The following is a 27980-nucleotide window of genomic DNA, read 5'->3' as shown; positions in this document are numbered from 1 at the left end:
GATGTGTAAATATGGGATGAGCTTATTTGAGATCAGTTGGAGGCTGGGAGAGCCCCTTGGCTAATTCTGGGTGCCACATGCATGTCCTGCACTTGCACAGCTTAACCCTGTCCTTCTGCACCTAAATTTTGTGTCCCTTTTGCCCTCACAGGCCACAGCAGAAGCCAACAATTTAGCAGCAGTTGCCACTGCCAAAGACACCTACAGCAAGAGGATGGAGGAGGTGGGTGCTGCTGAGTGTGTCCCTTTCTGTCCCTTTCTGTCCCTTTCTGTCCCTTCTTGTCTCCTGGCTCTCCTGTCATAGATTCATGGAATCCCAGAATGGTTTGGGTTGGAAAGGAGTTTAAAGCTCATCCAATGCCACCCCTGCCATGGCAGGGACACCTTCCACTGTCCCAGGCTGCTCCAAGCCCTGTCCAGCCTGGCCTGGGACACTTCCAGGGATCCAGGGGCAGCCACAGCTGCTCTGGGCACCCTGTGCCAGGGCCTCACCTCCCTCCCAGCCAGGAATTCCTTCCCAAACCATAACCCCTAATCCCTAACCCTAATTTCAGATGTCCCTGTGTTAGGAGTGACGTTTCAGGAGTGATTTCCTTGTGTCAGCAGTGATTTCCCTGTGTCTACAGTGACATTTCAGGAGTGGATTCACCATGTCAGCAGTGCCATTTCAGGGGTGATTGCCCTGTGTCAGCAGTGCCATTCCAGGGATGACTTCCCTGTGTCAGGGGTGATTTCCCTGTGTCAGCAGTGCCATTCCAGGGATGATTTCCCTGTCTCAAGGGTGACATGACAGGGCTGATTTCCCCATGTCAGAGCGGATTTCCCTGTGTCAGGAATGATTTCCCTGTCTCAGCAGTGGTTTCCCCATGTCAGGGATGATTTCCCTGTGTCAGGGGTGATTTCCCCGTGTCAGGGATGAATTCCTTGTGTCAGCAGTGACATTCCAGGGATGATTTCCCTGTCTCACCAGTGATTTCCCCATGTCAGGGGTCATTTCCCCATGTCATCAGTGCCCTTCCAGGGCTGATTTCCCTGTCTCAGTGGTGATTTCCCCATCTCAGCAGTGATTTCCCTGTCTCAGCAGTGATTTCCCCATGTCAGGGCTGATTTCCCTGTGTCAGCAGTGATTTCCCTGTGTCAGCAGTGCCATTCCAGGGCTGATTTCCCCATGTCAGGGCTGATTTCCCCATCTCAGCAGTGATTTCCCTCTCTCAGCAGTGATTTCCCCATCTCAGCAGTGATTTCCCCACCTCAGCAGTGATTTCCCCATCTCAGCAGTGCCATTCCAGCAGCTCTCTCCCCCTGTTCCCCACCCAGGTGTGTGGAGGTGACAAACCCTTCCTGGCTCCCAGCGACCTGCAGACCAAACACGCGGAGCTGAAGGAAGAGGCCGTGCGGCTTTTCCGCGGCGTCAAGAAGATGGGAGGGGAGGAGTTCAGCCGCCGCTACCTGCAGCAGCTGGAGGCTGAAATTGACGAGCTCTACATCCAGTACATCAAACACAACGACAGCAAGAACATCTTCCACGCCGCCCGCACCCCGGCCACGCTCTTCGTCGTCATCTTCATCACCTACGTCCTGGCCGGCGTCACCGGCTTCATTGGCTTGGACATCATAGCCAGCCTGTGCAACATGATTCTGGGCTTGACACTTATCACACTCTGTACCTGGGCTTATATCAGATACTCTGGGGAGTACAGAGAGCTGGGAGCTGTAATAGATCAAGTGGCTGCAGCCTTGTGGGATCAGGTAGGATAAAGAGCTTTTGATTTTAAAGCGGTGCATAAAAAGCAACCTCCCTGCACCCCACTGGGTTTTGTTGAAGTGTTGAGTTTTCCTGGGGATTTTCCTCCCCACGTTGAGATGGTTTTGGTTTTTAGGGTTGTTAGAGCCGGCTCTTTGTGCTGTGATCAGTGCAGGGATGCCTTTTCAGTTTTAATTGAAGTTTTAATCCATTCCTTAGACCTTCCAGCTGGGGAGAGGAGGGGCAGAGGAATTGTTTGTGGATGAGTTTGTGGAGTTTGTTGTAAGGTGAGCAAGGCTGGAGCTGTGTCTCTGAGCCTCCAGTTCCTGTCCAGTGTGGAAAACAAGCTGTGTAGATCTGAGAAAAATCCCAGTGAGCTCTTTTGTTCTGCCTTTTTCTTTCCTTCTTGTGGTTTTGTGGAGCCTTGTGGGAATGCCAGGGATCCCCTGGGGAGGATCCTGTGCTTGGTTGTGCACGGCTGTGGCTGTTCAGGAGGAGCTGCCATCGCTCTCCCCTGCTTCAGGGCAGGGATTTTGGCTCTCCCAGATCTTGGCTCTGCCTCTCTTGGCACCAGCCCCTGATTTCCCACTGCAGAAAAGGGAACAGCCCCCACAGACTCCCCCAGAGCCCTGCACCCCATCCAGGGGTACAATCCACGTGTCCAGAGAGCCAAAAGTGCCCTCCTGCTCTTCCCCCAGCAGAGCTGCACGAGCTCATCCCTCAGGAGTCATCCCAGCTCTGATTTCTGGCAGGAAGGGCCCTTCTCCTTCCCTGTTCTTCCTCCACCACTGAGGTTTTCATGGAGAACAAGGACATTTCCCTGCTTCCCTGTGCTGCTGCAGCTGCCCATGCAGCTCTGGGGGAAATGAAGGCAGCATTTACTGATGTTGCCTCATTGCAGAGCTGGGCAGTGGTGCTCCAGGGGGATTCAGCCTGGCTGCCCTGTCCCCAGCACCTGAGCACCCCCAGTAAAGCCCCTGCAGTGGCTCAGTTTGCCCAGGGACACTCCCCAGGAGCCTTTGGGATGTGCTGGGATATTTAAACCCATCCCAGTGCAGGAAGCAGCGGGAGTTCAGCAAGGACAGGACACGGGCAGCAGGAAGCCAGAGGTGCTGCCCACTTGCAACATCTCCAGCTGGGGCAGAATAAAGAGGGTAAAGTGCTTGGAGCTGTTCCTGGCTTCCCCAGGCCCCCGTGGCTTTCCAAGCAGAGGGAAAGTTCTCCCAGGAAGGATTTGTGGCAGAGGGGAGGGGCTGGGCTGGGTGACTCTGCCAGCAGCTCTGTCCCATGGGACTGGGAGCAGGTGCAGGAGGGATGGACAGAGCAGGAGGGGCTCCAAGAGGGGACCAGTTTGGGATGAGCCCTGCTGGGAACACCCCAGGGATGAGCTCCCATGGACACTGAGATACACAGAGCTGTTTCTTTCTCTTTCTGTCTCCCCTTTCCCAATGCCTCTCCCAGGGAAGCACGAATGAGGTAAGTGCCTCTTGTTCTCCGCATGCTGCCGGGGCCAGCGGGGCCCTGGGCTCCTGGGAAAAGCTTCTTGGCCCCAAAAGCACCTTTGGGCTGGTGGAGGATGGGAGTCACGAGGGCTCTGGGCAGCAGCTGCTGGCCTGGCTGGCTCTGGCTGTTCCCTGGGATCCAGATGCCTGGAGAAGGGTGTGGATGTGGGCACTGCTGGGAGCCAAGTGGGAGAGAGATTTGGGTGGGGAATGTCAGGATACAATTGGAATTTTCATCTTTCTCCCATCAGTTCTGTTTGGGGATTTTCCTGTTGTGCCAGGAGGTCAGACCCAAAGCCCAGATTGTTTTGGAGCTGTTCAGGGATAGCTGAGGAGTCTCCATGCCTGGCCAGGCCTCTCTGTGCTGCTGGAATTGCCGCATATGGTTTTTTTTGGGAAAAACCACCCCATATTGGATTAAGCTGAATGCAGAGCCCAGGAGGCAGAGTTCACCCCCCAGCATCTCCCTGGGCAGCACATGGAACACAATCCTGCTCTCCCAGCTTGGCAGGGGAGCTGCTCTGAGGGAAAAATGCTCCCTGTACAGACCTTCCAGGAGCAGGAAAACCTGGATGAGAGAGGGAGATTCTGCCCCTCTGCCCCAGCCAGGTGAGATCCCACCTGCAGAGCTGCCTCCAGCCCTGGAGTCCAGCATCAGGAGCAGGTGGAGCTGCTGGAACAAATCCAGAGAGGCCACGGAGCTGCTCCAGGGGCTGGAGCTCCTCTGCTCTGGAGCCAGCCTGGGAGAGCTGGGAATGTTCCCCTGGAAAAGGGAAGGATCCAGGGAGAGCTCAGAGCCCCTTGCAGGGCCTGAAGGGGCTCCAGGAGAGCTGGAGAGGGACTGGGGACAAGGGATGGAGGGACAGGACACAGGGAATGGCTCCCAGTGCCAGAGGGCAGGGATGGGATGGGATTGGGAAGGAATTCCTGGCTGTGAGGGTGGGCAGGCCCTGGCACAGGGTGCTCAGAGAAGCTGTGGCTGCCCCTGGATCCCTGGGAGTGCCCAAGGCCAGGCTGGATGGGGCTTGGAGCAGCCTGGGACAGTGGAATGTCCCTTGCTTACTCCAGGGGGATTGGAACTAGATGATCTTTAGGGGTCCCTTCCAACCCAGTCCATTCTGGGATTCTGATTTAGGATCACAGCCAGAGCAGCTCTTTGTGTGCTCCCTGTGCTCCTCCTGCCCAGCACTGCAGGATCCCAGTGGGAGCTCCTGGAATGTTCCTTAGGCAAAGCCTCACCAGGATCTGACTAAACCAAAAAAAAGGACAAATTTTCTGCACATGGACATTATTTATTCCAGCTTTGTGTCCGAGCCTGGCCCAAACATTTCCATGTTTTCCTGTGTCACCAAAGCCCCCCAGCTCCAGCTGGCAGTGCCAGCTCTGGGTTCTGTGGGGAGTTCCTTCAGAAGAAATTCCAAGCTGTTAAAAACCATCCCATCCCTCATCCCTCTCCTCTCCCTGCCCAGCAGCCAGGGCAGCCCTTTGGTACCTCAGGGATACCAAAACACAGGATTTGCTGTGGATGAGGTGTTGAACAAAGCCTGTCATGTAAAAATCGGTGCTGTGGGACTGGTTTGGCATCACAAAACCCTCTAAAACGGCACAAAATGCTGCAAGGTCGCCTGGATGGGGCTTGAAGGTGAATTTTGGTGTTCCCAAACAAGCCAAAAACAACACTTTTGCTCCCAAAAGCTCGTTTGGGATTCCATCAGCATGCTGTTGGACAGCTCTGGAGGCATCTCATCCCTCACCCTCCTCCTCCTCGCTGCCCCTTCAGCCTCTCCTGCTTCATTCACCCCCTGAGCTCACCAGGAACTCGTCACCCTGTGGGTCCTGCTGGCCAGGTGCCTCTTCCCACCCCTTCCAGAGCTAATCCTGTCTTGCCAGCAGGAACTGGTGGGATTTGGGTTGGTTTTTCCTCTCTCATCAAGTTGATTTGAAATGTCAGAGCTGTGACAGAGACACCAAGACACAGAGCCGTGTCCTGGCACCTCCTGTGCTCTGTTTGCTCTGGGATGAGGGTGGGGAGGAGGCAGGGAAGGAGGGGAGAGGTGTTGTGTTGCTCACCTGGGATCAGAGCCTGGTCCCAGCCCTGTTCTGAGCCCAGCCTGGCTCCAGGACAAACAGAAAATGGTAAAATCAGAAAAAATCCACATCATCTGCAGAGAAATGATGGGGACAATGACCAGTCCCACCCGGTGCAATTACAGAGCTGCCTGGGGGGGTAAAGCTGAGGCTGCAGGAATCAAAACTGTGGAGTCAAACACAGGGAAAAACAACCCCCAAATGCCTCACCATTGTCCAAATAATGATTTAATAGAGCTCAGAGGGGATGAGGTGCTTGAAAAATTGGAATTGTAGAGTCACAGAATTCCCTGAGCTGGAAGGGACCCACAGGGATCATCCAGGGCAGCTCCAGGCCCTGCACAGACACCACAACAATCCCAGCTTGGGCATCCCTGGCAGAGCTGCCCAAACCCTCCTGGAGCTCCAGCAGCCTCGGGAATGTCACCATTCCCTGGGCAGTGCTCTGGGGGAAGAACCTTTCCTAAAATCCAACCTAAACCCCCCAAACACAGCTCCAGCCATTCCCTGGCTCCTAAACCCGTGAGTTGGAGCCCTTTGTGTGTTGGACACTGGAGCAAACTGCGCTGGAGCGCAGAACACGGAGAGGCTGCGTGGGCTGGGCTGCAACGGGATTCTCTGGGACCAAGATTCCCTGGGTTTGGGATTCTCTGGGACCAAGATTCCCTGAGTTTGGGATTTTCTGGGACCGGGATTCCCTGAGTTTGGAATTCCCTGAGTCTGGGATTCCCTGTGACCGAGATTCCCTGAGTTTGGAATTCTCTGGTACCAAGATTCCCTGGTACCGAGATTCCCTGGGTTTGGGATTCTCTGGGGCCGAGATTCCCTGAGTTTGGGATTCCCTGGGACTGAGATTCCCTGTGTTTGGGGTTCCCTGGGTTTGGGATTTCCTGGGTTTGGGATTCCCTGGGGTTGGGATTTCCTGGGGTTGGGGTTCCTTGGGTTTGGGGTTCCCTGGGTTTGGGATTCCCTGGGTTTGGGGTTCCCTGGGTTTGGGATTCCCTGTGTTTGGGATTCTCTGTGTTTGGGGTTCCCTGTGTTTGGGATTCCCTGTGTTTGGGATTCCCTGGGTTTGGGGTTCCCTGTGTTTGGGATTCCCTGTATTTGGGATTCCCTGGGTTTGGGATTCCCTGTGTTTGGGGTTCCCCGGATTTGGGGTTCAGGAGCAGCCAGGCAGTGACCGTGTGTCTCCCCACAGGCTTTGTACAAGCTGTACAGCGCGGCCGCCACCCACAGACACCTGTACCACCACGCCTTCCCCGCCCCGCGGGCCGAGCCGGCCGAGGGCTCCGAAAGGAAGAAGGTTTAGGCACCGCGGATCCCGCAGCCCCGGCTCCCCCGGGAGCGGCAGCCTCGCCCCGTCCGTCCCCGAGCCCGCCGGGAGCAGCGCCGCGGCCCCGGCCCCGTGTACATACGGCACTGCCGCAGCCCAGAGCTTTGCTTTGGCACAGCCGGCGACTCCCAGCTCCTTTATGAAGCCTTATTTCCCCTTTCTTCATTAGTCACCACCGAGAAAACGATAATTAACGTGATACCGCGACTAAAAAGGCCGAAGCTTATCCAAAAGTCAATTTATTTCAGGTACTTGAAGAAGTTATAACATGTAACCACGTTATTTTTTTTTCCCTTCGTTTAACTGTTTAATTCCATGAACATAATTAAAATGTATTAACTTGCTTTATCAGACACTGTAAGGGCACTTCTGCTATGGTCTGTTAAGGGTGCTGTGAGGAACGCGGCCCTCTCTGTTTGTCTGCACAAAGTGTCACTTTGTAGCTGTGCTGGAGGAAGTTTCACTGTATTTCTGTACATATTTATCCATGATAGTGCATAGGATGTGTGGTACACTTCTATTCTTTTATTGTCAGGGTTATTAAAGTTTGCTTTTGGTTCCTAAGAAGTTGGTTCTACAGGGAAAAGTTATTTATTATCTAGGTAAGAGCTTCTCCTCTGGGGTTTTTGATGGGTTTGATTTGGGATTTCAGGGTTGGTGTTTTGAGGGTCTTTCACTCACTGACAGAACCAGAGCTCGGTGCCATCGAGAGCTTCCATCTCCTCAAGCCCGTGGGGATTTTACTGCTGGTAAAAACGGTTTATTTGATGTTCTAAAAGGCCACAAATCAGTCACACAAACCCTCTGCTCGTCCAACAAAATGATTTTTATTGAATTAATAGGATTTACAAGAAATGTACTTTTTTGTTTGCAGTGTTTATTGCACTGAAAAGAACCCATAAATAACACATCAGGACAATTAATGAACCAAATGAAATTACTGGAGAGGGTAACTGGACAATTAAAAATTTTCCCCAAGTGAGGAGCTTTAAGACAAAAAGCTCATTAAAAAAAACCCCAGTAATTGCTGTTACATCCCTGATTTTCCCCGTGGGGTGGCACAGTGGGTCAGACAGTGCTGCTGCCTTTCCACTGGAGCGGGTCAGCTTTTGGGAAATGCAGGATCAAAACAACTCTGCTTAGAGATCTTGGTCTTTAGGAAGGTACAAACGTTCCCCCTCGGAGTAATCTGTGTGAAAACGAGGAGTAAATCTGGAGTACAAACGAGCTAAAGTAAAAAATAAGGCAACTCGGATCCAAAGGGTGAAATCAGCTCCTGGTGTGACTCGACAGGCCCGGGGGTGTTCTGTACATTAAAGCTGTAAACCAAGAGCAGAGCTCTCTCAGGAGAGGGATCCCAAGTCCCCAGGGAAAGAAACACCCTGCAGGAGGCATCTGGATTTGGACAACATTTGGAAGCCAGGACGTGACAGTTGCATCTATTGCCCTTAAAAAAACATACACAGCCAGCTTTTAATACTGCAGCTGACTGGCAGGAAAGAGATCCAGGATCAGGGGACTGATGGAGCTGCTGGTTTCTCAGGATAACAAACTACTCCCGGCACAGAAAAAAAAAAAAAGATTAACAAACAATCTCCACTTTTTTTTTGTTTATAAACAACACATAATACATGTAGAAAAATATTCAAGAGGATAATAACAAAGGTGCAACGTCAACAAAAATAAGCTGCCTTTTCAACAAAAGCACTTTTCCTTTCAGAGTTTGTGTGTGGGTGTGAGGAGGAGGAGGAGGAGGAGGAGGAGGAGGAGGGGGAGGAGGAGGAGGAGGAGGAGGAGGGTCAGTAGTTGGTGCCGTGCTGCTGCGCGTACCACTGCTGCCGCTGCTGCCGCTGCTCCAGCTCCGTCAGCAGCGCCTGCCTGTAGGCCTCGTACAGCTTCACGATCCTCTCCAGCTCCTTCATGAACAGCAGCTTCAGCATCCCCTGGTACGTGTCCAGGTCGGCCAGCTGGAACAGCTCCCACTTCAGGATGTGGTCGTACCTGCAGGGAGACACCGGGGTTTCTTCTCCAGGCTGGTTTGGATCAATTGGAATGAGCCCGGTGGATGGGATTGATCCCCCCAAAGCAAGGAGCTGTGTTTGGGAATGAGCTGGAGAAACTTATTTTTCATAGGGAAATGGAATGATCCCTCCTAAAGCACCAAAGAATTCCAGGAATACAGGAGATGCCCTAAGTGACCAGAATAAACCAGCACAGGAAACACAGCTGGGAATGTTCACCTGGAGAAGGGAAGGATCCAGGGAGAGCTCAGAGCCCCTGGCAGGGCCTGAAGGGGCTCCAGGAGAGCTGGAGAGGGACTGGGGACAAGGGATGGAGGGACAGGACACAGGGAATGGCTCCCAGTGCCAGAGGGCAGGGATGGATGGGAGATTGGGCAGGAATTGTTCCCTGTGAGGGCTGAAGGGTGCCCAGAGCAGCTGTGGCTGCCCCTGGATCCCTGGCAGTGCCCAAGGCCAGGCTGGACAGGGCTTGGAGCAGCCTGGGACAGTGGAAGGTGTCCCTGCCATGGCAGGGCTGGGATGGGATGGTTTTAAAATCCCTTCCACACCAAACCACACTGAAATTCTATGGAAATGCATTTTGGAAGCACTGAACAGCAATTCCACACCTGGAATATTTACAGTAGAACATCTGTTAAAATCACAGTAACACAGAAAAATGAATGATTTGAGCAGCTCAGGTCCCTCCCACAGGTTGGGACACTCTGGCCTTCCCTCTGTTCCCAAACCAGCTGTAACGAGTGCTCTTGGCTGCTTAACCTCTCCAATTAACCCCCCTTGGTTAATTAGCAGCAACAGATATTTAATGCAAACCCTGATGTGGTTCCACCCTCACTGCTGTACCCTCCTTTCCTGCTTTTCCCTCACACAATCTGATTTCCTTAGCTTGGGAATAGCAGAAACTCCAGGAATAACGGAGTTATTGGATGCAGCTGAGGCACAGGAGAAGCTGGATTCACCTGAGGCTGAAATATCAGTGAATTTCTGGAAATAAACTGCATTCCCCAATGAAAGGTCACACTCCAGAGGCATCAGAGAAGCACCAGGATGTGCAGGTGACTTTCCAAAGATGCTCTGAGGAACTTTAAGAATTTAATTAAAATTTCTCACAGCTTCTATAAACTCCCTAAAGAACATCTTCTGTATTAAAATTATCCCTAATCCTGACAGGGCTGCACTGCTCAAATCATTTTATTCCCCCCAAAAAGAGAAATTACAAATTGCAGCTGTTTGGAGTTTGAGCTGTGTGTTGACAAAGAGGGTTTGAAGTTTCCAGGCACAGCCACCTTTGGGAGCACCTCTGGATTGCTGAGTTCCCATGGACACCTTTCCCTCTTTCTCCTTTCCCACTCATCAGGAGCCTCCCCACCCTCACAGGACGGAAGTTTTTTCCTATCAATAGAGATTATTTTGGTTAACACCTACTGGACTCTCTATCAGGCTTTTTCTAACCCTAATTCTTATCCTCTAGAGAAATTTGTTAAAATGAAATCTAATATTCCTTATTTTTTTCCATAATTATCTACTTCTCTCAACAAAAACAACTGGGCTTTACAGCTAAATCAGTTTACAGTGCCAGGGGTAAGTAACAAATCATGACAAAATAAAACAAATTATTTCAGTGCAAAGCTGTGCTGATAATTAAAAATTTAAAACTTCCAGCTTACTTGATAGAAAGAAATCCCTGATGAATTGTTTAATTTGTCTTATGCTTGTTTCTCAAGTTTCAAGAAAACATCCAAAATAATGCACATAACACAGGCTGAACTATTTAAAATTTACATTGTCTGGATGTGCCAAAGACCTAAATAAAGGAATGGATCTGCAGCCAAAACCTGGAAGTATTTCTAAGGAAACAAATCCTACAGGCTACAGGAACTAAGTGTGGAGCCTCTGTGCACTGGGGGATTTTAGGGCAATTTAAATCTTTATGGGCTGTTGGCAAACCCAGCAGTCACAAGAAGTAATAAAACTCATTCAAATTGTAGTTACTAGGAGCAGCTAATAAAAAAAGAGATTTTTTTTTTTTTAGTGGAAGTCACTGAACACCACAGCCTGAATTTGCAGTTAGAGACTGAGCTCGCTGCTGTAAAACTGAGTTTCTCCATATTCTCCTTATGAACAGCACATGATTTAATAATTATTAAACTATATTTGGGGTTTTTATTGCTTTCTATTCTGTATTACTGTTCTGCAGAGCTGCATCCATTAGAAAATCTCATTTCTTTATCCTGACTCAGACCTGTTTTTGGAGGAGACTCCCTTTTCCTCTCACAGTTTATTTTGACAAAATTACTTTTTATTACCCCTTAAGTTTTAATTCAATTTCCTGAACAGAAATATAGAAATAGAAATATAGATGTCAGTATTTGGCCTAAAGGTGCTCCAGAGGAGCTGGAAAGGGACTTTGGACAAGGGATGGAGGGAAAGACAAAGGGAATGGCTTTAAGCTGGAAAAAGGTAAATTTAGGTTGGGTATTAGGAAGAAATTGTTCTCTGGAAGGGTGGGGAGACCCTGGCAGAATTTTCCCAGAGAAGCTGTGGCTGCCCCTGGATCCCTGGAAGTGTCCCAGGCCAGGTTGGATGGGGCTTGGAGCAGCCTGGGACAGTGGAAGGTGTCCCTGCCATGGCAGGGGTGGAACTGGATGATTTTTAAGTTCCTTCCAACCCAAACAATTTCATGATTCTATGATTAAAAACTCTTAGAGGTGAAGGAAAAGCTGTGCTGTTTAAAAAGAAATAAAAGAAACATGAGGAAGTTCCACCCTAAAAATGTTTCACATATTTTCTGAGCACGTGGTACCACTCTTGTAAATATTCTGAAAGCAAAACACATCCTTCACTCTGACAGAGCTTCCTGCCAGTTGTGTGAGCTGCAAGAAGTGATCATTTCAAGTCATGCCTGAAAGAAAGCAAATTAACGTGCTAAACATTGGATCCAACTCACTCAGCCCTGATACATCTAAAAACCAAACACAGCACAAGCTCTACTGCAGAAATTCCATTTTTTTTTGTTCATGTTCAGTGTGAAATGCAGAAAAAGAAAAGGCAGAATCTCACTTGACAGGAGCCCTGGCGTAGACCTGCAGCCAGTCTGGGATCTCGGCGCTGTGGTAGGGGTTGGCAGGGACCAGCAGGGCTTGGCTCCTCTCCGGGGGCTGCGGCTGGTAGGACACGGGGGGCGGCTGATCGTAACGGGGAACGCTGCCAGGGACAGGGACAAGTGTCACCTCCAAGTGTCACCTCCTGCACACACTGCAATCACTCATTTCTGAACATTCAGCAGTGCCAAGGCTGCTGCTGCAGCCTCACGTGGCGTGCTGCTGCTGTTTTGGTGGAATTAAACCTCAGCCCCACCCACCAGAGCACAGCAAGGCACTGGAGATGGTTTAAAAACACTTTAAAAGTATTGATTCATACAATCCACCATTTAAAGTGTTAGAACAGATGGATCAGAATTACTCCACAGAAAGACATCCCATCCCCATAGATTTATCTTTTGTGCCATGATTTGAAGAACTTGCTCTTCCTGGGTATCAGCAGAACAGACTGAGTAGCAGAAATTAACAATTAACAGTTAATTTGGTGTATATCAACAATTAGCAGTTGGATTTGGTGTGTATTAACAATTAGCTGTTGATTTGGTGTATGTTAACAACAGATTTGGTGCATACTGACAATTAGCTGTTAGATTTGGTGTGTATTAACAATTAACATTGGATTTGGTGTGTATTAATTTCATTTTACTTTGAAATTATGAGTAGCTGAAATATCCATTTTCATTCCAGACAAGACTTAATTCACGTTTCAGATGTTCAGAGCATCCCCAGGCTCATCAGATCAAGTTTCCTTTCAGTTTCCAGCTCAATTCTGTTCTCAGCAGCTCTGCTGTTTTACTGACAGCTGCCGAGTTGTTTAACCTGAAATTCTAAAACCCTCGAGAAGCAGCAAAGCTGCAAATAAGATTTTTTTTGCCTGTGACACAAACCCAGGAGGGGATCAGGGAAGGGGTGAGGCTCACCTGGGAGCACAGGGGTGTTTGTACTGAGCCCTTTTGTTGATGTGATCCACGTAGTAAACCCCGAATTCCGCGGACTCCACGCGCTCCCAGCCCGGCGGGAGCCCCTCCCGCTCCAGGGGGTGGCTCCAGTGGGTGGTGTTGGTGTTGTGATCGATGTAATATTTCCTTCCTCGGATAGTCCAGTCCACTGACCAGCCAGGAGGAAGAGGTAAATCTTCAGAACTATGATTTGTTAAGTTTCCTAAAGATGTAGCAGCAACTCTCCCGATGCCTAAAACAAAGGGAGATCATCGGGGTTTAGGTAAAGATCTACAGAAATTATAATTTCTGTTAATAAATTCTTACGGCTGCTTCATTTATCAACCAAAAAAAAAACAAACCAAACCCACAGCTCTCTTTCAAGTTAAAGTCAGAAATTAAAACTATCCAGAAAAATCCAATAAAGCTTTTCAGGTGAACCAGTCAAGAGCAGCAACAGGATGAGGTAGAACGAGAGAGGAGGGACAAGCAGGGTTGGGGTCTGAGAGCTGCCAGGAATCAGCAGCTGATTAAATTCCCACCTTTTCCCTGGAGACAGAGCACATTTGGGATTTATCCATCACTAAACTGAAGAGACTGCTCACCAGCACTTTGAAATGTGTGATTTATTGTAACACACAGAGATTTTATAAACTAGGAGCTGGATGGTGAGAGATGACCCAGGGATATTTGGGAAGCTGGGTGAAATAAAAGCCAGGTGAGCAAGTACAGAAAACTCATTAAAAAACATCCCCAAGACACCCAACCCCAAAAACCCAGAGACATCATCAGGAATTCTGCAGGTTTCTTTCCATCCCTGGGAATTCTTTACCTCCTGGATGTGCTGGGCTAAATCCAACTCTCTTTTAAAATTCATTTTAAGGAGTTCCTTCCAGTCCCTTCACAGTTCTACAGTTAAACACTATCTAGTTTTAATGAAAATTCCAATTATCTTTTCATCCCACAGCCAAATTCAATCCCATTATCAGCAGAGTTTGTGTGTCACTATTTCCCACAGCCCTCAGAAGGGATTTGGAAGCCACTTTTCCCACTTTTTCAGAAGTCAGAAATCAGCCCCCTCCACATTTTCTGACAGGAATACCCCCCCCTCCTCCTCTTTTTCAGGAATAACATTTCTGTGTGGTTATTTTTTGAGAGAAGGGAAAGGCAGAGTCTCTCTCATCTAAAATGACAGCCTGAAACCTGGGTGAGCTATATCCAAACAAAATCCAATAATAATCGAAAATAAAGTCAGAGGAAGGCTCCAAAACAATTGGATAAATAAAAAATAAATTAAAACCTCCCCCTCACAAAGATCCTCATGAGTAGGAGGACTTCGTGCTCATCCATGAATCTTTTTTCCAGCCTTTTGTCACGTTCTGAACTGTTTGGCCTTAAAGGATTTCCTCTTGTGTCAGTACTTACCAATTTGTCAGCATTATAAAGGGAAGCTCTGTCCATCTTTAATTGGGATTGAACAACCTAGACCTTAATTCCAGAGAAAAGCAAAATCCTGGAGGCTTCCTGGTTCAGCCCCTCATGCCACTGACAAAATACAAACATTTCAGCTTAAAAATGCTGTGCTTGGGATAAACAAAGCCAGGATTTTCCCCAATTAACTGAACCTCTGGGATGTGATTTCATGGATGTGTTGATAGTGACTGTTCAATCCCCACTGCCAGGAGATCTGAGCACACAAAATTGATTGGGGAGGGGGGGAAATCCTTGTTTTTCTGTTTGCTGTTAAAACCTGCACATCCCTGTATTTTTCTTATAGTTCTTCCTCTTTAAATCCTGGCCTCAAATCCATAGATATTTATTTTTACTAAAAGTTAATGTTTCCCAATATTTGGAAGAGGTGCCACCCTCTGCACTAAATTCTCCTGACACAAGGATTCTCTCAATGCCAGCTTATTTTTAATTTTTAAGATGCAAAGAACAAATAGAACACCAGATCACAAATATTTTATCCATTCCTTTTGCCATTTTGATTTCATATATGAAGAAGCAGAGCCAAACCATTAAAATAAACTTGTACAGATGTAGAAATTACCAGTTTTGAACAATATTCCACAGACATGAAAACAAAGGCCAGACTTATAAATTGATGGTTCTAACTATCATTTTTCCCCTTATATCACAGATTATATTGGAATATTCTCTGTGCTGGAAGTTTTAAGATGTTTATATTCACAGGGCCTTAAAGCCATCAACAACTGTGGCATGAAAATCAACAAATAGTAGAATTTAGACTTTTTTTTCCTATAAAATTATTTTTTAAGAGATCAAAAGAAATTGTCTGTTGGTTTTCCTGATGAACCTCAGATGTTCCTTTGTGGGAGGATGGACACACACATAGAGGAAAAGCTCCTCCTATAGTTTTGAACAGTAAGAGAAAAGAAACTTTTATATATATATATTTATATATACACACACCTGTAATTTCAACAATAAGACTAAACAACACTTGGAAGAGTAAATTCCTACGTGATTTTTTCCAAAGTATAACCCAAAGAAGAGAATTCCAAGACAGCCTAAATTCATGGACTGCCTTTTCCATGGCAAATTGCCAGGAATGACATCTGCATTTCAATTCCAGGTAAAGTCTGAGCCCTAAAATGTTTTCACAGCAGCCCAAAACTCCTCACAGGATTTTCCTGCAAGCACCAGGGATATTCCCTGGATTAGGGGTTGGCACCAGATTTATGTATCCCAAATAGAAAAGCTGAACAGTTTTTATTAAAAAAAAACTAGGATTTTCCTGAGATGGAGATAAACTGAACTTGTTCACTGTAACTCTCAGGGTTTCCTTGCTCACAAGCTGTAACAAGACAAAAATTCTCATTTTTCCTGCTTTCCCATGAAAGAGTTGTTTAAATTATCCACTTTTTCCCAATGTCTCCTTTCCTTTGCTTAGGGATGAGCCCTCTCTGGAGTGGCACTATCAAATCTCATGGATGGGCAACAATTAATTTAAATTTATGCACTTGTAGAACCTTTTCAAAAGGTCCTTGTCAAGCCTCATCTGGTAATTCTGTTTTATAATGATAATAGAATAGAATAGAATAGAATAGAATAGAATAGAATAGAATAGAATAGAATAGCTCTAATAATATAATATACTGGAAAGAATATAATATAATATAATATAATATAATATAATATAATATAATATAATATAATATAATATAATATAATATAATATAATATAATATATTATATAATTAATATAATATAATTAATATAATATAATTAATATAATATAATTAATATAATATAATATAATATAATATAATATAATATAATATAATATAATATAATATAATATAATATTATATTATATTATATTATATTTTTTGGTTCAGCTCTTGCTTTTAAGGAATATCAATATTGAAATTAAAAGCTTTAATTTTTCCTTCCATTTCTAAAATACAGTATCTTCAATTTAAGGTCTTGGATTATCCATTTTAACTTTGAGCAGCACATTCCAGTGCACTTTATCAATGCAAGAAGTTCCTTCTCTTAAAAATCATAATAAAGTCTGTACAAGTGTGAACAATCTGTAGTGTGTTCTTCACTCAAGGAAGTTGTGTTTAGGAAGGAACAGAGGAACTGGAAATGATGTCAGTGCTTTCCCAGTCCAGTAAAAAGGTTTTTTTTTTGGAGGGAACCCTGCCTGGAAAGAAGTCCAAGCCCTTTGGAGCAAAGGGCAGGTAGGAAGGGAGCAGAGAAATCCCATCCCCAGCATAAAGGGGAAAGAGCAGAACCAGAGGAGAAAATTCTCACCTGGGGAGAAAATGCAGAGAAATTTCAGAGCCCACAAACTCCCCACAAGTGATTTCACCCAAATTTCCAAGTGTTGAAGAACAAATCTTACAAAACAATATTTGTCTTTAATTAGCCCAATTGTCCTGAGAGGCTTTTTTCAGGATGCCAAAATCCTCTCCCTTCCCCTCCTCAGAGCTGGGTGAAGAGCAGGAAGAGAAAACCAACAAAACTGTTTCATTTTAAAAGAGTGAGTAATAATAAAATAACAAAAAGTTCCAATAACTCTCCTGTTTAGCCAGGTCTGCAGGTCCCAGGCCTTCCTAACCCACTCCAAAGCATCTGAAGGAACTTCCTGAGCACAAGCACCTCTTTTGTTGGTGGGAATGGGGCGTTCCAAGCAAGCACAAATTCACAAATAGGAAATGACAGCAAGAACTCTGAAAGAGTCAAGAATTACGCTGCAAAATTCCTCCAAAATCAGCACAAAAAAGAAAAGGGCAAGAACTGCCATTTGTTTAAAAATGAGAGAAGTGTACGCACAGGAAAATAAAAACATGGCTATTTCAGCTCTAAATGGGTTTCATGTCACAATTTGTATTTATTTTGCTCTTACACTAAACAGATTTGCAGTTTTTCAGGGGTACAACTTAACAGATGAAGCAAAAGCACGCTGGATTCTCTGTTAAATTGTTTTTCTCCTGTGACATCCCAGTGAACTCATCAAAATCCACCACCAGCAAGTGCCTTTACAGTGTTGATTTCAAGCTCAGCAATTTTCATAGACACAGAAGAATGGTTCAGCTTACCGCTCACACAGGTACAAATAACTCTGAGGTCTTGGTTACAAGTTAGTTCCAATCTACACTGTAGGTATAACTTCAACCACAGACCTCCCCAAAACTTTAACCTAGAAGAGAGGAAAGAGATGGCGAGGAAAGACAGGTAAAGTCTCTTAGAATTAAAAGTTTGAAAAGGACACTAATAATAAAATTAAAAAAATAAAAATTAAAAAATTAAGAAATGCCACAGAGGTAGCTAAACGTATAAAATTAGGAGGTATCTCAACTGAAAATACTGGGCAGGAAAATTAGCAGCACTGAATTGCTAATTAGAAACAAACTGAATGAAAATATGGAAAGGAGGAGATGGTAGAAGTGAATCACAATGAGAGAGAAAATGTGATTTGAAGGAGAAATGCCTATGGAAGGACACGGCAATGCTAAAACATCAACTGCTGGAAAACCACAGGACTGCCCTAAAGACTTGGCTGAGCACTTTGAAGCCTTGATAAGAACATGTTTGCAACTTCTCTCCAAATTACAAAGAGGAGAAATCTCGGTTTTGAATGAAAGCTGAAATTCACAGGCACCTCTTCACTTCCAGACTGCTCCCAAAAATCATTTCAGTGTGAGCACCACGAAATGCCACCAAAGCAGGAACAGCTCGTGTTCACCAGGCAACATTTCCTTGGGAATCCACCCAAAACCTGACCAAGGTCCACACCAGACCTGACCAAGGGCACCTGTGCAGGGAGGGTGGGAGAGGAGAGAAAGGGGAGAAGGCAGCATTTACAAACTCCAGCTAAAAACCTGAGTTTTCATTTGGAACTAGAGGCATTGGGCAATTTTGCCACCTCACTGAAGAGAAACAACGATGGAGATGAGTAAAGTAAAGTAATTTAGACAAAGACAGTGAAAGCAACAGGCTCTGGAAATGCAAGAAAAAGAAACAAGGAATTACAGAGAGATTTGGGTAACTCAAGGAAAACACTAAAGGTGTGAAGGCAATGGATGGTTCAAATAAAAAGAAGCTTAATGGTGGGATGAAAGAAGTAACAAAATACAAAATTTTCTTATTTTGGGCCACATAATGGTGTAAGAAAAAGGAAAAGAGGACTTAAAGAGTTCATATGGAGATGAAAAAAGATGAAGGAAAGGGAAAACACTGGCAATTGAAAGGCTCACCTTTGTCTCTCCCTACAAGTGCATGAGATTAAATACTCACCCATCACAAAACCTGTGCAGAATTTGTTCAAAATATGCAATGTTAAAGTGTGAATGACCAAGCCAAGCAAACAGGAGCAGCTCCTTTATGATTTCCAGGGCTAAGGGGGGGCACAGGTCAACAAATAGCAGGAAAAAATCTATTTAGGAAGATGATGTTGCTACAATTGAGCAACATACGGCTGTGGAGCTCCTTTTAAAAATTTGATATATGAAACTCCACTTCCAAGCTAGAGTTCCATTTCTGGGAATCTCCTCAGCAGACACAGCTCTTTTTTAATTCTAGAGGTGAAACTGATGGATTGGTTTGGGAAATCCTCCCCTCCTGCCTCTCCTCCCTAAAATATCCCAGCACACACTCCCAGGGCTTGTTACCTGGAGCAGGCAAATGTTTAATGAGCAACAAGTGGCAGAGATGCAGGGTTTGCACACAAAACACAGGTAGATCAAATATATGAACACTTAGAAAAATAAAGGAGGATTGAAGTAGCAGGCCTTAAACCCCAGTATTTCAGCATTTCCTGGCTGGCATTTCCATTTTTCATGGAAGTGTTTCTGTGGTGAAGAAAACACAAAGCACTGACAGGTTCTAACCCCACCCACGAGGTCAGCAGCGTTAAAAGCTGATGTTCTTCCTGGGAGAATTCTTTTTCTAGACAGGAAATTTATTTTATTAGACACTAATGACTATTTTGTTTACAGATTACAAGTGAAAATGTATTTCACACTGAAATCATGAACATTATTTACAGGTTTGAAATGTTTGTTTCAAACTCCTCCTTGGGCATAGTTTTTGTAGTATCAAGTACAGACTCAAGTATTTCAGAAAAGTAATATTTAATGGATTCTTCTTTCTTTTGCTGTTTTGTTTTAGGAAACAAAGGCAAGTTCCAGTGAAACTGAGGTGGGAATGAGCATATTTACAAACAATTCTAAAAGCCTAAAAGAAAGGAGTCAAGGATTAGGAAGTCAATTTCAACACTAATTAGATGCCAATTTGCTAATTACACAGAGCAGTCATTCTTCCCTTTGACTATTTCTAAGGAATTATTTTAATTATTGAGGTCAAATTCAAACAACAAAATTAGATAATAAGATGATAATTAATATTGAATGATAATAACAATAATAATGCTGCAATGTTTTAATTTAGAGCTGTTGGTTATTCTCTGTATCATGAAAATAGACGTCCTCCAATGAATAAAATTCCTTTCTAGCCAGCAGCTGATGTGTAGAGAAGACATACATATGCCTGGCACTGAAAAACACAAAACTTGCTTACTCCACTTATTTAAGAAAATAATCCTGGTTTAAGTCTATTTTTCCTTTCTGGATATGTGTGAACAAACTCTCAGTTCTAATTACCCACATCCCAGAAATGCCATGAAAAAGCAGCTCTGTGCTACACACCTCAAACACAATCCCAATCATCCAGACACATATTTGCACCCAAACTCTCACCAAAATCCCATTTTTAACAAAAGCAACAACGAATCCTTACCTGAAGTGTGCCTCCCATGATTCTGGGACATCCTCTGGAAAAGATCACTGTTGTGATCATAATACCTGTAGTCCTCGTGCAGGCGGTCGTTCAGCTGCCGTCTCCTCTGGGCATCGTAGAAATGATCGTAGAAATAGCCCCGGGCTCCGGCATCGCCGTTCTCCAGCCCGGGAGCGGCTTCTGCCAGGAAGGACTGGGAGGAGGAGCCGTATTCCCTGGGCACCTCAGCCAAACTCCTGGCCAGGTAGGAAGGTGCGGACAGTCTGTTGCTTTCTCGCCTCATTATCTCGTGAGGCGGCCTCTGCACCGGAGTTCGGAGGAAGCTCTGGTTCCTGGAAACGATTCCATCGCCGCCGGGGCTGTAGGCAGAGGATGCCGAGTCGGGAGGGCAGATATCAGTTCGTCTTGGAATGGTCGGACCGTGGCGGATAAAGGAAGGCATCAGATCTGACAGAGAGCACGGAGGAGAAGTGAGAACTCTGCCTGTGCAGTATGGGAGCAGCCGCGGTGATTTACACGCTAAAACTGAATAAATTCATGTGCAGAACACACTTAAGGCACCCCTAATGCCTGGGCAGGTGTGATGGTGCAGCAGAAACCAGCACACCCCACACCAGCAGCGCTCTGGTGCCAGGACAGAACAGTTCTGCCAGTAAAACTGCAGCTGCAATAAACAAACCAACCCCAAACCCTTCAAAAAAACACACACATACACAAAAAAGAAACCCAAACCACCCACACTGTGCTGTGGCTGCATCAGTCTGGGTTTGTATCTATCTATGAGAAGGGTCAAGAAAATCCACATATCCTGGCTACTTCTTCTTTGGAAATGTACTTACAAACTGGGAATGACAAGATGGTAATGCTCACAGGATTCCAAGACAGAAACAGAATTCACACTGCCCCCACTAATCCCAAAGTCACAAGCTTCAGCCAGAAAAAGTGAATTCTGTCATTCCGTACACGTTAAGTTCTCAAATTATCATGGAGATATTTCCCTTTCTCCTTTAAAGTTTCTCTGCCTCCCTCCAGTAAGTGAAACATTCCTCCTCTCCCTACTTTTACTTTCAACATGATAAAAATAAGTAGTTTCTCTCCATTTAAATCAATGTCTGCATGATAACTTTCATTTAGAATGAGGTTATTCCTATCATTAATTACTTTTTATTAATAAACTCTTACAACTCATGGTTAAAATCTGGCGCAGCCCAGAAGGTGCCAGCAACAAATGTATTTATTTACTTATTGTGCAAACAAACCCATTTCAGTTTGGGGTTGTCTTTCAAAGACCAACAAAACCAAACCTAAGCACACTTTCTGGGTGTGTTTGTGGTGTTGTGTCCAGCCCGAGGAGCACAGGGCTGTGGCATCAGAGCCTCGGGAGGATCATCCCAGGTGACCTCACCAGGTTGAGTCATGGACAGGACCTGGAGTTATTTGCTTCCGCAGGGATTTTATGCAACTGCCTGGCGGGACAGTTATCTCATCCCACAGTGCGCAGATGGGGAAAAAAACCACTCCGTTCAGGGCAGAGCTGGGTCAGAGATTCAGGGAATCGCAGCCCGGTTTGGGCTGGAAGGGGCCCCGAAGCTCCGCCAGCTCCAAGCCGTGCCACAGGGACACCTTCCACCATCCCAAACCCCGTCCAACCTCACCTTGCGATGGCTTGGGTTCATTTAAAAACAATGTCTGGAGACTGCCTGAACCCCGGCCTGCTGAAACAGAGGAACCGGAGACCCAGAAAATGATAAAAAACACAAAACCCACCAAGTTCGGTCACGTTGAGCACCCGGTGGGGCAACGCGTGCAGAGCGCGCTTTGAAACTCGGGCTTTCTTTCAGTTTTAACTTCCCTCCGTCATCTCCCAAGGCTCATAACAGGATATAACACACATTTAAAGGGAAAAACAAGCCCCACGTACGCCCACAGGGATAACTCCCCCTCACACCCCGCCAAGGCCGCGCCGCTCCAGGGCCCGCAGGACCCGCATTGCCCGCACACAAAGGCCTCGGGATCGGCCCCCCGGAGCCCCGCGCCGGCGTCCCCCGGCCCCCCTGACACTCACTCCGCAGCAGCGGGCTCGTCTCCTTCTTCACGTACTTCCCCTGCACCTCGCCCGGCTTGGAGAGCTCCGTCCTCGTCTTCTTCCGCGACAGCATCCCACCTCCCGGCCCGCTGCCACCGCCCGCATGCCCGGCGCCGCTCCCCGCTCCGCAGGGCGGGGAGGGGGGGGGTCCGGCCGCCCCCGGGGGCCGGGCCGGGACCAGGAGCGGGGTTGGGATCGGGATCGGGATCGGGATCGGGCCGGGGGTCGCTGAGGGGACGCGGCGGGCGCGCGGGGCGTTGTGGGAAGGCGGCGGCCGCCGCCCTCCGGGCCGGCCGCGGGGCAGCGCAGGGGAGGGGGCGCGGCCACAGCGCCCCCGCGCGGCGGGGAGGGCGCGGCCCCTCACGGAGCGGCGGGAGCCCGCGGGAAGCGAAAGGCGGGAATAACAGAAATCCCGAAATGACAAAAATCCGGGGATTACAGAAATCCCGGAATGACGGAGTGACAGAATCACACAGTGACAGTCATAAAATCGCTGAGGTTAGAAAAGACCTCCGAGATCAGCGAGTCCGAGCTGTGCCCGATCCCCATCCTGTCCCCAGCCCAGAGCTCCGAGTGCCACGTTCAGGCCTTCCCTGGGCACCTCCAGGGATGGGCACTGCAAACCTCCCTGACAACCCTGTCTGTGGAAGGAATTTTCCCTAATATTCCATTTAAACCTCCCCTAGAACAGTTTGAGGCCGTTTCTTCCTGTTCCCTGGGAACAGAGCCTGCCCCGGCTGTCCCCTCCTGCCAGGGACTTGTGCAGAGCCACAAGGGCCCCCTGAGCCTCCTTTGCTCCAGGCTCAGCCCCTTCCCAGCTCCCTCAGCAATTCTCCAGCCCCTTCCCAGCTCCCTCAGCAATTCTCCAGCCCCTTCCCAGCTCCCTCAGCAATTCTCCAGCCCCTTCTCCAGCTCCCTCAGCAATTCTCCAGCCCCTTCCCAGCTCCCTCAGGAATTGTCCCCACCTTTCCCAGCTCTGTTCCCTTCCCTGGACACGCTCCAGCCCCTCGGTGTCCTTTCCATGAGGGGCCCAGAGTTGGACACAGCAGTGCTTGACCAGGGAGGATGGACCAGAGACCCCTCCAGCCTTTCCCATTCCATGACTCTGTGAAAGGCTTGCAACAAACATTCAATTCTTGTCATACAAAGGCGAGGAGTAGGGATGCAACTTCAGTGGAAAATAAGCCAAGGCGTGTTCACCACCTCTCAGTTTTTCACACCTCAATTTCATACTTTTATAATGGAAGAAATTACTTTATCAGAGTTGTCAAACCATCCTTTTTATTATTGTGTCTTTTTATTACCCTTATTCCATCCTTTTTATTATCCTCATTTCATTACTTTATTATCCTTATGTCATTTTTCATTATCCTTATTTTATTCCTCTTATTATTATCTGCCTTTGATAAATTTGCAGATACTACTTGAAGTAGTTACAAAATCAATGGGAAGAGAGGTGACCCCTGGATCTCTGGAAGTGCCCAAGGCCAGGTTGGACAGGGCTTGGAACAACCTGGGACAGTGGAAGATGTCCCTGCCAGGGCAGGGGGTGAGACTAGATTTGCTTTAGGTCCCTCCAACCTGAATTATTCAATGATTTTCATGTTGGATAAAAAACAAAAGACACAAGTCTACATCATACATTAATGTATTTTTTATGCTCATTATAAATAATGTGTCAGATGCTTCATCTCTCCGTTTTACATGATGTTCTAAGGACAATATATTACACCAGAACAAAACAAACTCAATAGAAAAAAAAAAAAATACATTTGTTTTCCTTTATACAGAAGTCATTTGTCATGAAATGACACCAAACAGGGGACTGAACAGGTAAATGATGGAAAACCTGAGTGACAGAGATGGAATTTGCTGGAATTAAACAGAAAGATTTTACTCTTGATCAATCCAGACTGTTCCCCCCCTGCTGTACCTAACACATAACCTGATTAAAATCAAATATGTTACAATCCTTTTTCTTTCCCCAATCAGAATTCAAACAACTCAATTTTCCTTGTATTTAAACTACTACTTGGGGAACGTGCCACAATATAGACTTTTAAATAATTCTAAATTATTTTGCGTGAATTTTGTACACCTATATTTAGCTTGGGGTCTGTCCCCTTCCAAAACCCCCAACCTGAAATGTCTATGTGCCTTTATTTTCACAGTGATTCATAAAGTTAAGAGTTGAAAACATTTAAAACACCCTTCTGGTATTGAAGTAGTTCATATCTGACGTGGCAGGACCTGTTGTAGGAACAAGGCCTAAAAGTTCAGTGATTTTTGACTGCAACAATAACATTAAATACTTTGGTTTTCGCCTATTCTGCATAGGAGACACATTCATGCACAAAACACCCCTAAATGCTTAATAAATTATGTGTTTCTATGCTTCTTTTCAGTAGCCTGGACTTTGTAAAGCAGCTGCTTCTCTTCTGAGCTGACACAATGAATTCAAGAGCAATGTGACACCCGTCTGGAAGCAGCTCTGCCTTTCTCTGGGATCCCTCCCTTTGGGAAAGGATTGTCCTGAATTGTCCTGTTGCAACCCAGCCAGTACAGTACAGGAAGGCAAAAGGCACTTCTGAGAATTAATCTGGAGTTTTGCCTCAAAAATATTTACCAACAGGATGTTTTCCTCCTCCTCCCTCCTCTCTCCTGTAATTGGATTTTTTTTTTGAAGTTCAGTGAAAGAGAACTAGAGCAAGGTAGGGTAGGGGAAGAAAGGGAAAAGCCAAAAGTCCCTTTTCCCTATTTCTGCTTCTCCCTTCCTGGTGCTGTGCTCTAGCAATGTCCATGTTTGATTTATGAAAGCCTGGTAACTACCAGGAGATTAAAAGAATTAGTTAAGTAGTCTCCAGCCTTTAAATTGAGCAACATGAAAGTAATTGCACAATAATTTAAGTGAAACATTCATTCCTTCCTTTTAGACTGGGCACAGACACAAGTAAACCAAGGTCAAGGTATGAAGTAGTCTTAAAATATACTAGATAATATTTTTTTCCAAATACAGTTCTGAACCTCACTTCTTTTGTTTCCTGGAATTATTTTGGAACTTTGCTAATTTCCACAGCATGGAAATTTAGGGTGTGCTCAGTTCCCACTTTGCCAACACGCAGCCCTGGTACCCACACAGAGATTTATTGTATTGTAACTCAGACCACTTGGTGATGAATAGTAAAAGTAACAAGAAACCATTACTTCAGCTTTTTAAACCCTCAAATTTCTATCAATTTAAGACATTTCCAGTTTGTGAAAACATTTTTGCAGCCTCTGAAAAAATCTGTAAATCCTTGAATTTGGGATGACTCAGAGAAATCTCCACTATATGCATTTTGAAGAGCACAGCAGTGAAATAATTTATGACTCCAATGTGATGCTCTTCCATGATTCTATTTCCATTTCCACTTTGCTCCACAAAGCAATGGAGGGGGAAAAGGAGGGGGAAAAGGAGGGGGAAAAGGAGGGGGAAAAGGAGGGGGAAAAGGAGGGGGAAAAGGAGGGGGAAAAGGAGGGGGAAAAGGAGGGGGAAAAGGAGGGGGAAAAGGAGGGGGAAAAGGAGGGGGAAAAGGAGGGGGAAAAGGAGGGGGAAAAGGAGGGGGAAAAGGAGGGGGAAAAGGAGGGGGAAAAGGAGGGGGAAAAGGAGGGGGAAAAGGAGGGGGAAAAGGAGGGGGAAAAGGAGGGGGAAAAGGAGGGGGAAAAGGAGGGGGAAAAGGAGGGGGAAAAGGAGGGGGAAAAGGAGGGGGAAAAGGAGGGGGAAAAGGTCACACCCTGTGTCTAGTTCAGACCACAAACCCTCCAAAACTGGTAAGCAACCCCAGAGACACAGGGAACATCCTCTCAGCCACATCACTACACAGTAAAACTCATTTTCCAGAGGTTCCTCCACATTGCAGGCAATGTTATCCCAATTTCTGGAGGACTTTTGGCTCATGGCAGAATGATCAGCTTGCCAGGAGTCTCTGAGACAAAACCCCTCTTCCTCCCCTTCCTCAGTCACGTGCATTTAAAGAGGTCCAGTTTCAAACATTCCACACCCTTCAGCAGGCAGGCTCTCATCCAGCTGCTTCTCTGTCTTCTCTGTTCCCAAAAAATCTGCATTTCTCCACTGATCCAGGCAGAGGTACCACCTCTCTCATCCCAAACCTTGATGCTCCTCTGCATGTTGGGTAAGGAGCACCAAGGAAATACTCACCCAAATCCAATTTGCTTTATCCTGCTTTCCCTAAGGTGTGTTTGTCTCCCTCTGGTGACATTAATACCAACATTTATAGCTGGAGAAGCTGATTTAGGCTGTTATTCCCTGAGTTCTTCATGATTACACTGAATGCGTTTCTTCACGACTACTGACGACTTAGATTCTGCTCTAGGATTAACACAAAAGACAAAGACTTTTCCAAATGATTCCCCAGGTCAGAACAAATGCTGCCTTCCTGGCAAAGCTCCATTTTCCTGAGGGTTCCAACAACAGGATCTCACTGACAAAATCATCCAAGTGCCCCTCTTCATTCTTCTGCCAGCTGTTTAATAAATACACTGCACTGCTTTACTGAATTCACAGATCACATAAACAAAACTCCCAGCTTTGCCTCTGTTGAGTGACTCTTCCTTGCTTTAACTTATTTCCATATACAAAACCAGAAAGGCCTCTGCAATTCAGACTTGTCTGGCAGCACAGCTTACAAAAAAAAAAAAAAAGAAAAAGGAAATAATAGTTTTTATTTGCTAGCTGGGAAATTTCTTCAGATAAAAGATCACACTTAGTTGGAGGCAGTAGTCTAATTCTGTATTTTAAATAAGCCTCTTTTTTTTTTTTTTCTGAGCTCTGCAGAGAAACAGCCATGAAGAACAACCCTGAAGCCTAATGAATAATTGCTTTAGAGAAACCAGAATCAGTTTACAGGACACAGCCCATAGCAGCAAAGTCTTGCCTTCAATAACATTTCTGCTGACAGTGTTGAAGACTGACCCATCAGCATTTTCTAGGTTTGGAGCATGAAGTATTTCAGAAAGCTGAAAATATTGTTAAATCTGAGTTTGCTTCAATCTAGATGATCCAGTACAGGAAATTCAGAATTTGGATTTTAAATGAAACACAAGGCATCGAAATAAATTAACCTAGAAAAATATAAGTTTGGCTTTTTTTACATAATGATGATTAATTTTAGCAGTTTGGGAACCAACAAAATTCTCCTTTGGCAGTGTCCAGTTTGGGAATCAGCTCTCTGGGGAGGCATTTGTAACTAAAACTCATTCAGTAAAAAAAAAAAAAGGCAACGCAGTGAGAAGCTGAAATATTCCCATTTCAGTAAAGTGCAGGGGGCTGTGACACAGACCAGCTTTGCTATGACCTGATCTCCGCTGCTGGGCTGAAGGAGGGGGAAGCCAAGTTCTTCACTATCCTGTTGAGGTTGGCAATTTTCTCTTCCAGTAAATAATTTTTCCTCTCTGCAGTTTTCTGCCGCTGCTCCGTCACCTCCAGGGCCTTCAGCAGCTGCGCGTTCTCCACGTAGAGATCCTTGACCATCGCGTCTGCCTTGGTGTTCTTGGAAAGCTGGGATGGGAATGTGACACAGGCACTCAGCAAATGACAAAGAAAAACTCCAAAGAAAGGTGGGGAAAGCAGGTGAACCTGTTCATTACAACTCAAACATCAAAGTCCAACCCCATTCCTCTCATTAAAAACTCTTTTAAGAGCTTTAGAGGTCTTAGGTCTGTGAATATTTGGAGACTGGAAAGGTTTTTTTAAGGAGATGGGGTAGATAATAGAGGGGTTCAAATGAATTTTGTCAGGTGAGTTCTGCTTTACAGCATTTATCCTCTAAGGATAAATTTAGTGCACAAGAGAATCCACAAGTGATCCCACAGAGATGCCTCCAAAAACCACATCAA

General features: G+C 46.1%; 3 protein-coding genes across 6 annotated transcripts in view; 1 reads left to right on the top strand and 2 right to left on the bottom strand.

Moving 5' to 3' along the window:
• Positions 1–7234, top strand: part of ATL1 (atlastin GTPase 1) — a 29948-nt gene extending 22714 nt beyond the window's left edge. The window contains exons 11-14 of one of the 2 annotated variants that reach the window (XM_058834767.1): positions 152–223; positions 1318–1749; positions 3206–3220; positions 6533–7234. In XM_058834767.1, the coding sequence (XP_058690750.1) occupies positions 152–223; positions 1318–1749; positions 3206–3220; positions 6533–6643 (630 nt within the window). In that variant the 3' untranslated portion in view covers positions 6644–7234. The remainder of the gene's footprint in view (positions 1–151; positions 224–1317; positions 1750–3205; positions 3221–6532) is intronic. The other variant, XM_058834777.1, reaches the window with a different exon arrangement.
• Positions 7235–7475: 241 nt separating this feature from the next.
• SAV1 (salvador family WW domain containing protein 1) lies at positions 7476–22370 on the bottom strand. 2 transcript variants are annotated; one of them, XM_058834792.1, is made up of 6 exons: positions 22065–22370; positions 20000–20446; positions 12710–12980; positions 11749–11892; positions 8498–8668; positions 7476–7986 (listed from the first exon to the last, which is right to left on the bottom strand). In XM_058834792.1, exons 1-6 carry the CDS (start codon positions 22156–22158, stop codon positions 7896–7898), a joined length of 1218 nt encoding a protein of 405 aa, XP_058690775.1. In that variant the 5' UTR covers positions 22159–22370; the 3' UTR covers positions 7476–7895. The 2 variants fall into 2 exon arrangements, with proteins under 2 accessions (XP_058690775.1, XP_058690783.1); XM_058834800.1 differs by having other exon boundaries at positions 7476–8668; positions 22065–22369.
• Positions 22371–25814: 3444 nt separating this feature from the next.
• Positions 25815–27980, bottom strand: part of NIN (ninein) — a 59759-nt gene continuing 57593 nt past the window's right edge. For both annotated transcript variants that reach the window (XM_058828689.1, XM_058828699.1), the window contains one exon: positions 25815–27642. In XM_058828689.1, coding sequence (XP_058684672.1) covers positions 27433–27642 — 210 coding nt within the window. In that variant the 3' untranslated portion in view covers positions 25815–27432. The remainder of the gene's footprint in view (positions 27643–27980) is intronic.

The sequence above is a fragment of the Poecile atricapillus genome, chromosome 1, assembly GCF_030490865.1.
Source record: "Poecile atricapillus isolate bPoeAtr1 chromosome 1, bPoeAtr1.hap1, whole genome shotgun sequence".
In the NCBI taxonomy this organism is placed as follows: Eukaryota; Metazoa; Chordata; class Aves; order Passeriformes; family Paridae; genus Poecile; species Poecile atricapillus.
The sequence above is the reverse complement of the archived record's forward strand: the minus strand, read 5'-3'. Positions and strand labels throughout refer to the sequence as shown.

Bases quoted from the DNA above. Each gene is read 5' to 3' on its own strand.
- SAV1 (XM_058834792.1), bottom strand. From the start codon at position 22,158: ATGCTGTCGCGGAAGAAGACGAGGACGGAGCTCTCCAAGCCGGGCGAG. The intron at 11,893-12,709 runs GTGAGCCTCACC...TGTCCCTGGCAG, and splicing joins AAACACCCCTGTGCTCCCAG to CGTTCCCCGTTACGATCAGC. The intron at 7,987-8,497 runs GTACGCGCAGCA...CTTGGTTTACAG, and splicing joins CGGCAGCAGCGGCAGCAGTG to CTTTAATGTACAGAACACCC.